This window comes from Physeter macrocephalus, chromosome 11, assembly GCF_002837175.3.
Source record: "Physeter macrocephalus isolate SW-GA chromosome 11, ASM283717v5, whole genome shotgun sequence".
Taxonomy (NCBI): domain Eukaryota; kingdom Metazoa; phylum Chordata; class Mammalia; order Artiodactyla; family Physeteridae; genus Physeter; species Physeter macrocephalus.
The window spans coordinates 127,792,255-127,806,321 of NC_041224.1; the positions used below are offsets into that span (position 1 = coordinate 127,792,255).

A 14,067-nucleotide genomic window follows, 5' to 3' on the forward strand; every position below is an offset into this window, starting at 1 on the left:
TTTTTTTTGCGGTACGCGGGCCTCTCACTGTTGTGGCCTCTCCTGTTGCGGAGCACAGGCTCCGGACGCGCAGGCTCAGTGGTCATGGCTCACAGGCCCAGCCGCTCCGCGGCATGTGGGATCTTCCCGGAATGGGGCACGAACCCATGTCCCCTGCATCGGCAGGCGGACTCTCAACCACTGCGCCACCAGGGAAGCCCTACAATCTACTTAATTCTCCCCCACCTCTCCCCTTAAGGATAGCAACATTTTCTTGAATGCTTCTAAAAAAAATCTGTATGGAACATGATCTTCTTAAACAGACTAAGATGCTTATGAGAGACAGCTATATATATAACCCATGAAACCTTTGAAAGAGAGTCTGCAATTTCATATGAAGCTACATTATAAAAAATATATATACATCCTTCACATGTAGATACAAATACACTATCTGCTTCTTGATGATAAACATCCTGGAAATAGTCTCATTTTTACTATGCAGAATCAGAGTTTGAAAAATAAGAATCTTTCTCTTCTTCCTCTAAAGACTCCATAGCATTAGTGAAAAGTTTTCCAATACCAGAGTTTTCTGCTAATTCTGTAAAGAGAAGTTTAATAAAAAGATTAATATATTTCTAAAAACCATTTCAATGAAATTGAAAATAACAACAGGAAACCAATTGGTAGATCTGCCCACTTGTGAGCAATTAATTTTAATACTATGTTAATAAAGAGACTACCTTATAATAGAACAGAGTTACAGAAGAAAGATATAAAAGTATATTACCTTTGTTAAATGGGGTTTTTCCTCTTGATGGTGAAGTTGAAAAATCACTTTCAATCTACAAGAGAGTTCATATTAGCTAAGTGATGCCTCCTCTGAAGCCTGCTTCATATGTAGACAAAATTCAGCATGCTTTATCCCAATAAAACATTACAAACTAATGCTACAGTGGTTAAAGGATAGCCTCTGAAAGTTGCCAAAATCTACTGAGTACTTATTCCATTACAGTAGCAAAACCTGAATTCTCTGTACTTTAAATTCTTCACTAAAATAGTAACTTATATGGTAAGTTTTAAGTATATAATGCATGCTTATATATACATCAGTGCTTTTTAAACTACTGGCCATGGCTATCTTTAAAAAATGAAAATGAATAGAATAGAAAAGAAAATATGACAGAGTATACCCACTGTACTAAGGATAAGTATTATTGAAAGAAACTTTTGATATACAAACTCGTGTTCATAGATTGCCATGGAAATGTATTTTTTCCTGTGAAGTGAGTCAAAACACTATTACAACATTTAGCCCTCAAAAATCATTCAATGAGATAAACCAGTATCATCATGATCAAAAGGAGGAATCAAGATGGGGGAATAGAAGGACATGAAACTCACCTCCTCCCACAAATACATCAAAAATACATCTACATGGGGAGCAGTTTTCTCAGGATAGCTTACTGAACACTGACAAAAGATGAGACACCCAAAAGTACAAGAAATATCTCCATATAACCCAGTAGGATGAAAGAAAAAGGAATTGGGATGAGACCTGCAGCACTGGGAGGGAGCTGGAAAAGGGGAAACGTTCCCACACCTGGGGAAACCCCTTAACTGGTGGGAAGATCAGCTGGGACAGAAAGGGAGCTTCATAGGCTTGGAAGAGAGCACAGCAGCCAGCTGGTGGCAGGCAGAACAGACAGAGACTAGCACAGAGGATCTGTGCTACCTCGCTGCAATCCCCAGCCTGAGATGGTGGCCTGTATGTGTGTGTGTGTGTGTGTGTGTGTTGGGGGTGGGGAACAATGGGATGACTGGGTGCTGAAACTTGGGCTTCAGAGGACACACCTGGGGAGAGTACTGGGGTTGGCTGCATGGAGACAGCCTGAAGGGGCTGGAGAGTATTATAGGGCTGCAACCGAGTGTGTATGTGGAAGAAGCCCAGGCCGCCACAGAAGCAAAGCACTGTTGCTAAGGGGCGGGGTGCATGAAGGAAGAGGGGGCGGGGCCTGCCATAGCAGCCTCTTTCTTGGGCTTTGGGAGCAGGACAATGGGTGCTCCTGTGGCTGGGATGGGACTAGCCTCGCAGCTGTAGCCTTTGTGTGTGACTGCATGCAGAGGCAGGGCTGGGGTCTGGGCTGCTTCCATAGCTCCCATGGTGGGTCCAGGTATGTGACTGCTGCGGTCCTGGTACCTAACTTTAGTGGATCTGTGCTGGTGGCTTTGTGAACAGTGTCTGAGGGACGCCACAGCCAACTACCTGCATTCCCACGGTGGAGGTGGGGCCAAGGGCAGTGCCAGTGACAGTGTACTTTGTGGGCTTGCACAGGTGACACACAGAGCATACTCCCCAGTGGACAGCTCGAGCAATGGAATATTCAGCGGCTCTTCTCTCAGTGGGAGAGCTCCAGTTTCACCTACCTCACACTGCAGCTCACAAACGGATCTAGGGGCTTCTACTCCAACAACTGGGGAGCAGATGCTGCCCCCAACAGGGCTGTGACAACCAGAGAGCAAAGAAGAGGACCTGCTCAATATCCAGTGCAGACTGTAGTCACCACAAGAGTCATACCCCCTATGAAAGGGACACCGGCCAGCACACACTGAAGGAAAATGCAGCAGGCATCCCTACTAGAAACAGCCTATGCACCAAAAATATTAGACTCATGCAGGCTACACAGGGATGCTCGCACATAAAAACAGCCCTTCAAGGCCACAGTAAATAATTATTCCTCCTAAGCTTACAGAGTCAGAGAAATAAAAGTAAAATGAAGAAGTAGTGGAACCACTCCCAATTAAAAGATCAAGAGAATTCTGAAAGAACAACAAAACAGACCTCTTCAGTCTAATAGACACTGAGTTCAGAAAGGAAATAATGAAAATACTGAAGGAATTAAGAAGGGCTATTGATAGAAATGAAGATTACTGTAAAAAGAAACTAGAAACTATAAAGAGGAACTAAGAAGAATTGGAAAACTTATTTGCCGAGATGAAAGCTGAGCTAAAGGCAATGAAGAGCAGAATGAATAATGCAGAGGAACAAAGAAGTGATCTGAAAGAATAAGAGAAATCACCCAATTAGAACAGCAGAGAGCCAAGTGAAAAACAAAAAAAGAAACCAATAGAAGAGACCTATGGGATAATATAAAGCATGCCAATCTACACATAATAGGGATCCCAGAAGAAGAAAGAAAAAAGGGGATTGAAAATGTATCTGAAGAAATTATGGTTGAAAACTTCCCAAACCTAAACAAGGAAACAGATATCCAGGTACAGGAAGCACAGAGGGTCCCAAACAAGATGAACCCAAACGGACCTACACCAAGACATAATTAAAATGGCAAAAGTTAAAGAGAGGATTCTAAAGGCATCAAGAGAAAAACAAAGATTTAATTATAAGGAAACCCTCATAAGGCAATCAGCTGATTTCTCTACATAAACATTGCAGGCCAGAAGGGAATGGCAGGATATAAAGTCCTGAAAGGGAAAAACCTGCAAACTAGGATACTCTACCCAGCAAGATTATCATTTAGAATAGAAGGAGAGATAAAGAATTGCTCAGATAAGCCAAAACTAAGAGTACAGCAATACTAAACCTATCCTAAAGGAAATATTGAAAGGTCTTCTCTAAATAGAAAAGCAAGAATCTATAGGAAAGAGAAAATCACAATTGGAAAGTAAATCAATTAAATAAGCCAGGACACAGATTTTAAAAAAAAACATCAAAAAATTTCTGTGAAAGCAATGATAACCACAATGAACAGCAAAAGGATTAACATGACGATGTAAAAGAAGACATCAAAATAATAAAAATGTGGGGGAGGAGAGTAAGAAAATGTACATTTTTTTTTCTAGAATGTGTTTGAGCCTATATGACTACCAGTCTAAAGCAAGTACATATAGGAAGTGGTTAACATACTTGAAAAACAGAGTAACCACAAATCAAAAACATACAATAGATGCACAAAAACCAAAAAGAACACAAGGATAAAGAAAACCATCAAACTGCAAAAGGAAAAACAAAAAGAAAAAGGGACAAAGGAGAAATATAAAATAAATGGGAAAACAAGGTTTAAATGGCAATAAATTCATATCTATCAATAATTACCTTAAATGTCAATGCACTAAATGTTCCAATAAAAAGACACAGAGTGGCAGATCAGATAAAAAAACAAGAACCTACAATATGCTGCCTACAAAGAGACCCACTTTAGGGCAAAGAACACACATAGATTGAAAGCGAGGGGATGGAAAAAGATATTTCATGGAAACGGGAATGAGAAGAAAGCAGGGGCCACAATACTCATTATCAGACAAAACAGACTTTAAAACAAAGGCTATAAAGAAAGATAAAGAAGGACAATATAAAATGATAAAAGGATCAATACAAGAAGAGGATATTACACTTGTCAATATATATGCACCCAATAGAGAAGCACCCAGAGACATAAAACAAATACTAACAGATATAAAGAGAGAAACTGATGGGAATACAATAATAGTAGGAGACTTTAACACTTCACTCACATCAATGGACACATCTTTGAGACAGAAAATCAATAAGGCAACAGAGATCCTAAATGATACAATATCATCATGATCCCCACTTCATACCACATATGAATAAAACGAGATTAGAAATCTCAAGTAGCTTGCCTTGTCATAAAGCTGGTATGGAGTCAGACCTTGAAATCAGAAGTTTTAATACTAAATCCTTTGCTCTTTCTATCCTCACACACTCACTGGCTACAAATGAAACCAAAATTTCATTCTTGTAAGGAATGGACTGGAAAAAGAAAATCTGAGAAACACTGAGAGGGCGTTTGCCCACACCTTCAATTATGGAGTAGAGGTTTCTTTCGAAGAATTTAGTCTCCAGGCTGATTTTAAACCAAGGTTCCCAGAGGTATCTACCATTTCCTGTGGACAAATAAAGCCTACAAAGATTAGGTCTGATTAGGTAATCATAATGTTAAGTTTAGAGACTCTCTGAGAGGAACTATACTCTAGCAGGTGTGCAATATAAATATTTCAGTGTGGGTGAGGGAGAAAGATGGCCATAACCTGGTCAGAAGGAATATACCCTCAGGGAATAAGGTAGTCTCCCATTTTACCTCCATCCAGAAATTATCATTCTCTAAGACTGGCTATTTACTTTGAGGAAATTTGAGGTGAATTAGCTTTTCCAGAATACTTATAGTTTTATCTGGATATAAATTATTCAGATTAAAGTCAGAAATTAAAAATTAATTCAAGAGGATTCTCCTAATCTTTTCTCAAAGGGATACAGATCACTGTAAGGCAATTCTGAGTTAAAATTTTTTCTGTTATTGACATACACACACACAAAATCAAGTAGCTAAATCTGAAAAAATTTGAAACCATTTTGAATCTGCAGAGGATTTAATGAAATTTCTTATTCTATGACAATCACAACTCAATTAGTGTGGATTATTCCCCAATCATTGAATAGATATGCTTTTGTTTTGTGTGAAATGTCTCTATCCTATATGTGTTCTTTCCACCCTGCCTGACTCCTCAAATGAAAATTCTCACCTTGCTCAAATGCTTCAGTCTATGAGCTGCCGTCCGTAATACTACAGCACTTACGTACTAACCTCACTCATAGCCTCATAATTTATTTGTATTAGGCTGTAAGCAACTTGAAGGCAGGGACTGTTATATAACATAACTCCAACAATTTGCCATATATTATAGTTGTTCAATAGGTATGTGTTGAATAGATGAATGGTGAATAAAAATACTTACTGTTTTTCTCTTGATATTGCCCCAGACAGTGCCACCTTTACTTTTATGGGATTTTTGCATACGAAAAACATATTTATCACAGTTAGCCCTGTTTAAATATAAAATAACAAGTCAACATTAACTACCATACTTTTATCCACAGGTTGAATAGCAACTGACAAAATGAATTTAAAATGTTTCAATATTTTAAAAGTACATTTTCTTTTCCATTTTTAAAAAGGCAATCATGTACTGATGGAAATAGACAAAATGCTTCAATCTAAGACTGTTTTGAGAAATGATGGTTTACCCATTGTCTTTTGTCCCATTTGTGCTCTTTTTAATCTCTATCTTGCTGCCTGTCTTTTCTAAAACTCACAGACTTCTTGTCCCTTGATTCGCTTTTGTTATACCTTTCACTCCTTTCTCTTATTCATGTCTTCCTTCCCTCTCCAGATTGAATCTTAAAAGTTGATCATTTTAAGGATAAGTCTGGTGATGAAAGCCCTCAATTAATTTATGGCTTCCAACTGTGTTTAGTCTTCAGTTCAGCTCATAAGCCTTTTATTTCTACATAGTTACATCTTTCTTATATCCCCCATACCAACTAAGACTTTTTTTTCATTTCTTTTTACCTTACCTCTCTCCCTTCTCATTCTTTGCAAATAAGCTTGACTCATAATTTACAGATGAAAACTTAAGCCACATGGAATGTTGTTCTCAATTTCCCCAACAATTACTTATGACAGTAAATCCAGCTGAACACCAATTCTAATTCTCTCTTTTGGCTTCAAGATCCTATATGATTGACTATCCTTTCCTTTATGACTATTTGGGAGCAACCTTAAAGGTATGACATGTAGAAATGTGTAAATGTGTGACATATTGAGATATTAATGTGAACCACAAACTCTGCTGCATAGCAAGTGAATAAGCCTAGCCAGTGGTTCAGGATCAGCACCTCATGGGTCTGCTGTCCTGAACAAACCAGAGACTTGGGAATTAATAAAAAAAACTGTTTTGTTACTTAATATTGTTATGAAAAGGAAACTAACTGCTAGAGTTGGTGAAGCCAAGAGATTGAAGAGGTCCAGGAAACTCATTTTAAAACTAAAGACGTTTTATGAAATATATTCTTGATATAAATGAGCCCATCATATGCTCTATAAGAAAAAAAAAGCCATTTTCCTTAATTGTAAAAGTGATACATATAAAAAAATAACATCACAACCCGTATCAGTGTAATTCTACAATATAGAGATAATGGCTGGTGATGTTTTTGGTCAAGAAATTTCCTTTCTCTTATGAATACATGTTATGTAAACTGGGATCATACTGTACGTAGTTTTATTTCTTAGCTTTTAAAAATTATCCACTGAACATTATGTTATTAAAAATTCTTGAAGGCATTTTAAACTGTTATATATTATTCTATTATATGGACAAATCCTAATTTCTTTCTTTTTTTAAAAAAATTAATTTTATTTTATTTTTTATTCTTGGCTGCATTGGGTCTTCGTTGCTGCGTGCGGGCTTTCTCTAGTTGTGGTAAGCGGGGGCTACTTTTCGTTGGGGTACGCGGGCTTCTCGTTGCGGTGGCTTCTGTTGCGGAGCAGGGGCTCTAGGCACGCGGGCTTCAGTAGTTGTGGCCCACGGGCTCAGTAGTTGCGGCTCGCGGGCTCTAGAGCGTGGGCTCAGTAGTTGTGGCACACAGGCTTAGTTGCTCCACGGCATGTGGGATCTTCGCGGATCAGGGCTCGAACCCGTGTCCCCTGCATTGGCAGGCAGATTCTTAACCAATGCGCCACCAGGGAAGTCCGACAAATCCTTATTTCTTGACTTTCCTTATTGTTGGACATTTAGGTCATTTCCAAATTTTCAGTATTGTTTTGTGGTGAACATCTTTGTTCATACAAGTGTGCATACATACTTGCCCAAACCTCACATTTCCTCAGAAATAAAATTCAAGGGCCAAAGGGATGACTATTTTAAAGCTAATGATTTGGACAGCTACATGTAAATCAATGAAGTTAGAACACACCCTCACACCATACACAAAAATAAACTCAATATGGCTTAAACTCTTAAATATAAGACATGACCCCATAAAACTCCCAGACGAGAACATAGGCAAAAACATTCTCTGACATAAATGATACCATTGTTTTCTTAGATCAGTCTCCCAAAACAATAGAAATAAAAGCCAAAAATAAATAAATGGGTCCTAATCAAACTTACAAGCTTTTGTAGAGCAAAGGGAACCATAAACAAAACGAAAAGACAGCCTATAGACTGGGAGAAAATATTTGCAAATGATGTGAGCAACAAGGGCTTAATTTCCAAAATATACAAACAGCTCATACAACTCAACCACAAAAAAACAAACAACCCAATCGAAAAACGGGCAAAAGACCTAAACAGACATTTCTCCAAAAAGACATATAGATGGCCAACAAACACATGAAAAGATGCTCAACATCACTAATTATTAGAGAAATGCAAATCAGAACTACAATGAGGTATCACCTCACACTAGTTGGAATGGCCATCATCAAAAAATCTACAAACAATAAATGCTAGAGAGGGTTTGGAGAAAAGAGAACCCTCTTGAACTGTTGGTGAGAATGTAAACTGGTGCAGCCACTATGGAGAACAGTATGGAGGTTCCTCAAGAAACTAAAAATAGAGTTGCCATATGATCCAGCAATCCCACTCCGGGGCATATATCCAGACAAAACTATAATTCAAAAAGATAACATGCACCTCTGTGTTCATAGCAGCATTATTCACAATAGCCAAGACATGGAAGTAACCTAAATGTCCACCGACAGATGAATGATAAAGAAGATATGGTATATATACACAATGGAATACTACTCAGCCATGAAAAAGAATGAAGTAATGCCATTTGCAGCAATATGGATGGACCTAGAGACTGTCATACAGAGTGGAGTTAAGTCAGAAAGAGAAAGACAAATACCATATGATATCACTTAAATGTGGAATCTAAAATATGATATAAATGAACCTATCTACCAAACAGAAACAGACTCACAGACATAGAAAACAGACTTGTGGTTGCCAAAGGTGAGAGGGGGTGTGGGAGGGATGGATTGGGAGTTTGGGATTAGCAGATGCAAACTATTATATATAGAATGGATAAACAACAAAGTCCTACTGTATAGCACCGGGAACTATATTCAATATCCTGTGATAAACCATAATGGAAAAAAATGTGAAAAAGCATATATATATGTATAACTGAATCACTTTGCTGTACAGCAGAAATTAACACTGTAAATCAACTATATTTTAATAAAATCAATTAAAAAATTATATGCTCAATACACTTTCACCTGCACTAAATACTAAATTAAAAATAAAAATTTGTGGATTGCTAGGGAAAAATTATGTTTTTGCTGAATAAATGCAAATTAAAATTTCACTAAGCTTCATGAGAGTACTAAGTGCTTTTTTTTTCCCAGTCATGATCATCTGGCTTCTATCTCTCACACCCTATGGAAATTGCTCTTAACAAGATCAGCACTGGCCTGCTTAATTGCCAAATGAATAGCCTATTTTCAGGCCTCATTTTTACCATTTTCCATTTTTTTCTCTGTGTTATATGACTGTTGGCCACCCATATGTTTTCTTAATTTTATTTATTTATATTTCAAAATAATGCTTATATTCAAATCACATGAAATTCGTAAAAGTCTTCCTCTTATTTGTCCCAAGTTATCTTAGTTCTTCTCCCTAAGGATCACCAATGTTTTCAGTTGCTTATGTATCCCTTCAGAGATATTTAATCACATAAAAGCAATTATGTGATTTTAATCACATAAAAGCAATATATTTAATCACATAAAAGCAATTATGTTTTATATTTAATCACATAAAAGCAATCACAAGTATATACACACACACACAGTCCTCGTTTATACAAATGGTAACACATAATTAACCACATCTAACTTTTTGCATTTAATATACCTTGGACATTTTACCGTAAGTACATAAAGAATTTCTTCATTAATTTCTATGGCTACATAATGTATCAGAATTTATTTGATTAGTCCCTAATTGATGGACATTTGTTTCCAGTCTTTTGTCATTATAAACAATACTGCAATGAATTAGTTGTACACTCACAATTCTCTAAGTAGGACTGCTAAGTCAAAGAGCATATGCATTTATAATTTTGATATCAACAAATTACTGCCTGCAGAGACTGAACTAATTTCCTTCTCACTAGTAATGCAAGAGAATGGCTTTCCTTTTCTTATTTGTAGGAGTGTTATAACAGGGAAATTAGCCTTTTTCCTGTGATGAGTTCCACAAATTCTTTTCTCAGACTGTCATTTGTCTTTTGATTGTTTTATGGTGGTTGGTACCAGGTAAAATGTTTTATTTTCTGTATGGTTGACTTTATCATACTTTTTGTTAGTGGCTTCTGGTTCTTCTGAGGTTATAAAATAATTCTCTAAGGTGTTTTTAAGGTATATTTTATAGTTTAATTCTTTACAGGCAAAACTTTGACCCATTTGGAATCTAATGTAAAGTGTCACTTGTGTACTGACACTATTGAATAACACCCCTCCTTGTGGAAACTCTCCATCCTTGACTTCTAGGAAGTATTCTTTCATGATTTTTTAAAAATAATGATGACTCCTTTCATTACTGACATCTACTCTTTTCAACTCATGGAATGTTAAAAGTTGATGCAGAGAACTACAGTATCCTATGCACAAATACTTACCTATTTATAGATGCTAGCATGCCAGGACTGACATGCTGACACTGAGGAGTTTTTGCCAGTGGAAAGATAACCGATGATGGAGTTGTTGGATTTCTGTCCATATTTGGCAGAATATCATCCTCTTCTTGACTGTCCTGGAAATTTGGTAACTAGAAAGCAAATATTTATTACTGACAGGCACTCCTAAAAATGGAATTCCTCATTATCACCAATTGTTTTTTTGGGGGGATGATAAGTTGTTTTCTGTCTTATAATTTCACAACTGAGTAACTAAAAATATTAGTAGGTAGAGAACAGAGCCTTGGCCTCTAAAAAACTTAGTTTCTGTTGTGTAAAACAGAGATAATGGACACACATTTCTAGCACTGTGTAGACCGGGGTCAGCAAATATTTTCTGTAAAGAGTAAGATAGAAAATATTTTAGGTTTTGTGGTTCATACAGTCTCTATTCCAATTACTCAACTCTGCTATTGAAGCAGGAAAGCAGCCATAGCTAACATGTCTGTGTTACAATAAAATATTGTTTACAAAAAAAGGTGATATGCCAGATTTGGCCTATGCACCAAGTATGCTGACCTCTGTGTAGACAGAACAAACAAAATTGTAATTGATTTACTATTATGCTTGGTACTAAATAGACAATCAAGCGGTATTAAACTTTTTGTGTGCATATATTTCTAATAAACAGCAATTCAATCCTTAATTAAGATTTTACTTACCTTTATATTAAAACCTTAGAAAAAGTGGACTTCTGCCACAGAAAATGAACTAATTCACTGCTTCTATTTCTATTGCTTTTAAAATGTTGCTACTGTTGCTTTTAGGCCAAAACCTATATAGAACCTGAAATGATGGGGGAATAATATAAAGGGTACAATGCCTAAAGGACCATGGTTTTTGTGCAGAGAACACAGTAAGAGTCTCAGATGGCTCCCTTAAAATACCTCCCTTCATAACCTGTGTAGGCAAAAAGAGAGCCCAGATAATGATGTTATTACTAAATTCTTAAAGCACTGTGTAGCCTTTTAAAATTGGAGATGATTTAACAACATTGTGAAATGGGTAGATGAAAAAAATTACGCTTAAGTGTAGCTCACTAAAACAAATCTCAGTTTTTATGCTTAATGGTCCAGTTGTCCATATCCATCCATTTTTGCATTACTTTAATCTTAATATTCTTAACATTTATATTTAGAGTCTAGAAAGTCTCAGATTTGCACTTAATATTTGCACTATATTTAACTGTGTTTATGAAGTACATCCTTACTAGATATACAGATTGTTTCCAGCTTTTTGCTGTGAAGATAAACGTACAAGGAGTATCTTTGTGAAGATTTTTGCCTTCTTTTGAATTTCTTAGGATAAACTCCCATGAATAGATATAATCTTTATGGCTCTCACATATTGCCATAATGCTTTCCAAAAGGTAAGATTCAATTATGTATACACTGACATATGACTATATCAACATGCCTACTGCTTTTTGTTAGTGATTATTTTAACTTATTTTTTTAAAGATTCTGTAATTTAGAAGGTATACATATAATTTACTTTGTTTTCCTTTGATAGCTAGTTAAAATGACCCTAAGTGTTCATTCAGCCTTTTGAATTTTTTCTTGCCTGCTTTTTTCCTGTGAGCTTGATACTTTTTATTATTCCAGTAACATCTGAATGAGTTCTTCATATTATACATATTATTGTCTTTATCTGTTGCAAATATTTTATCCCAGTCACTGAAGTTTTTAGTTTTGTGATTTTTCATACAACAAAAATTCTTGTATACATTCAAATCTGTCAATCTTATGCTGTCACTTAATCCTTCCTCCCAATTTACTATGCAGTAGGTAATAATCTTTTCTTATCACCCCCTCTTTTTAAGTTTGCCTCACTGCATACGAATTTTAAATATATATATTTGGTCTATCTCTGGATTTTCTATTTGGTTCTACAACCATTACTTCTGAACCCCTCTGAAGGGGAGACTCTGGCCACTGATGAGAATGGCATCAGACTGCTTCTTATACTACACTATACTTTACTATACTATACTTTGGCATATCAGTGAGGGCTATCAATCCTTGGCCTAAATATTAGGGATGAACACTAACCATACATAAAATGAAAGATACAAAAGTCAGTATAAAGAAAACAATGATTTCATACATTTAAGACGCTTACCAGTACTCTTTGATGCTGCAAAGGTGTTGTACTGAAAAAATCATCATGGTCATCTTTTGGCAACTGTTCCAGAAAATCCCTCATCTGCTGCTTCCTTTTAAGAGTTCCCACTTTGGCAGTTATCTTAATAGTTTGCTTATCAGAATCACTGATCTTGCCTTAAGAGTCAGCAAAACATTTTGATAAAGATTTAGTCATTTATAGTAACTGCTCTATAAAGTGAACAGCCTTTGCAAATTCTGAATTCTGTATTCACATTAAATAAACTCAGCCTCTGTTGTTAATATTTCCAAGCCTCTGATATAACAAATGATTCTTTCTACACTGCGATGGGTGCAATGTGATTAGATTACAAGACTACTCAGGAAGAAATTACATTAGGATTAGGTAGTGTGAGGTTAAAAAGGTTCTTTACCTGTGAGAAAGGTTACCTCTCACACTTCTCTTGCTGACTACCTAACTTATTGATTTTGCTAAAATATAAACCTTACTGAATTAGAACAGGGATGCTGAATATTCCCTAAAGCCTGGTATAGGACTTCTCTGGCAGAAACCCTGGCCAGGACTGTGTACTCCTGGGGACTATAAAAACTAAATTTATTCTGAGTTTTCTTATGAATTACTAGGGGGCCCTACCCAAGTGGCCTCAAATTAACTTAGACCCTTAGAACAATAATCCAGTTGCTGAAATCTCCAGATGCAACTGCAGATTTCCTAGAACAAACTCAAAGCACAAGCTGCTAAGGCTACTATTGATGTAAGTAAGTATCTAGGTCAGACTTAAAAATTAAACAGATGATCCTTGGAGTTCTTCCTAGCTTTAAAATTTTAAAAACAACAACAAAAAATACCTATAATAAAACACATGGATAAATAGAAAATACATCTAATGAGTGATCAGAAATTGATACTGATCAGGAAACTTGCACAAGCCTTTTAAAAAGCCTCATCCACCAGAGGGCAGACAGCAGAAGCAAGAAGAACTGCAATCCTGCAGCCTGTGGAACAAACACCACACTCACAAAAGACAGACAAGATAAAAAGGCAGAGGGCTATGTACAAGATGAAGGAACAAGATAAAACCTTAGAAAAACAACTAAATGAAGTGGAGATAGGCAACCTTCCAGAAAAAGAATTCAGAAAAACGATAGTGAAGATGATCCAGGACCTTGGAAAAATAATGGAGGCAAAAATGTAGAAGATGCAAGAAATGTTTAACAAAGATCTAGAAGAATTAAAGAACAAACAAACGGAGATGAACAACACAATAACTGAAATGAAAAATACACTAGAAGGAATCAAGAGCAGAATAACAGGCAGAAGAACGGATAAGTGACCTGGAAGACAGAATGGTGGAATTCACTGCTGTGGAACAGAATAAAGAAAAAAGAATGAGA

General features: G+C 36.4%; 1 protein-coding gene across 4 annotated transcripts in view; it reads right to left on the minus strand.

Moving 5' to 3' along the window:
* Positions 1-8: 8 nt before the first annotated feature.
* MIS18BP1 (MIS18 binding protein 1) overlaps positions 9-14,067 on the minus strand; it is a 59,843-nt gene continuing 45,784 nt past the window's right edge. For all 4 annotated transcript variants that reach the window (XM_007112805.4, XM_055088404.1, XM_055088405.1 and 1 more), the window contains 5 exons: positions 12,671-12,828; positions 10,493-10,641; positions 5,755-5,842; positions 770-824; positions 9-580 (listed from right to left, as the gene is read on the minus strand). In XM_007112805.4, coding sequence (XP_007112867.2) covers positions 477-580; positions 770-824; positions 5,755-5,842; positions 10,493-10,641; positions 12,671-12,828 — 554 coding nt within the window. In that variant the 3' untranslated portion in view covers positions 9-476. The remainder of the gene's footprint in view (positions 581-769; positions 825-5,754; positions 5,843-10,492; positions 10,642-12,670; positions 12,829-14,067) is intronic.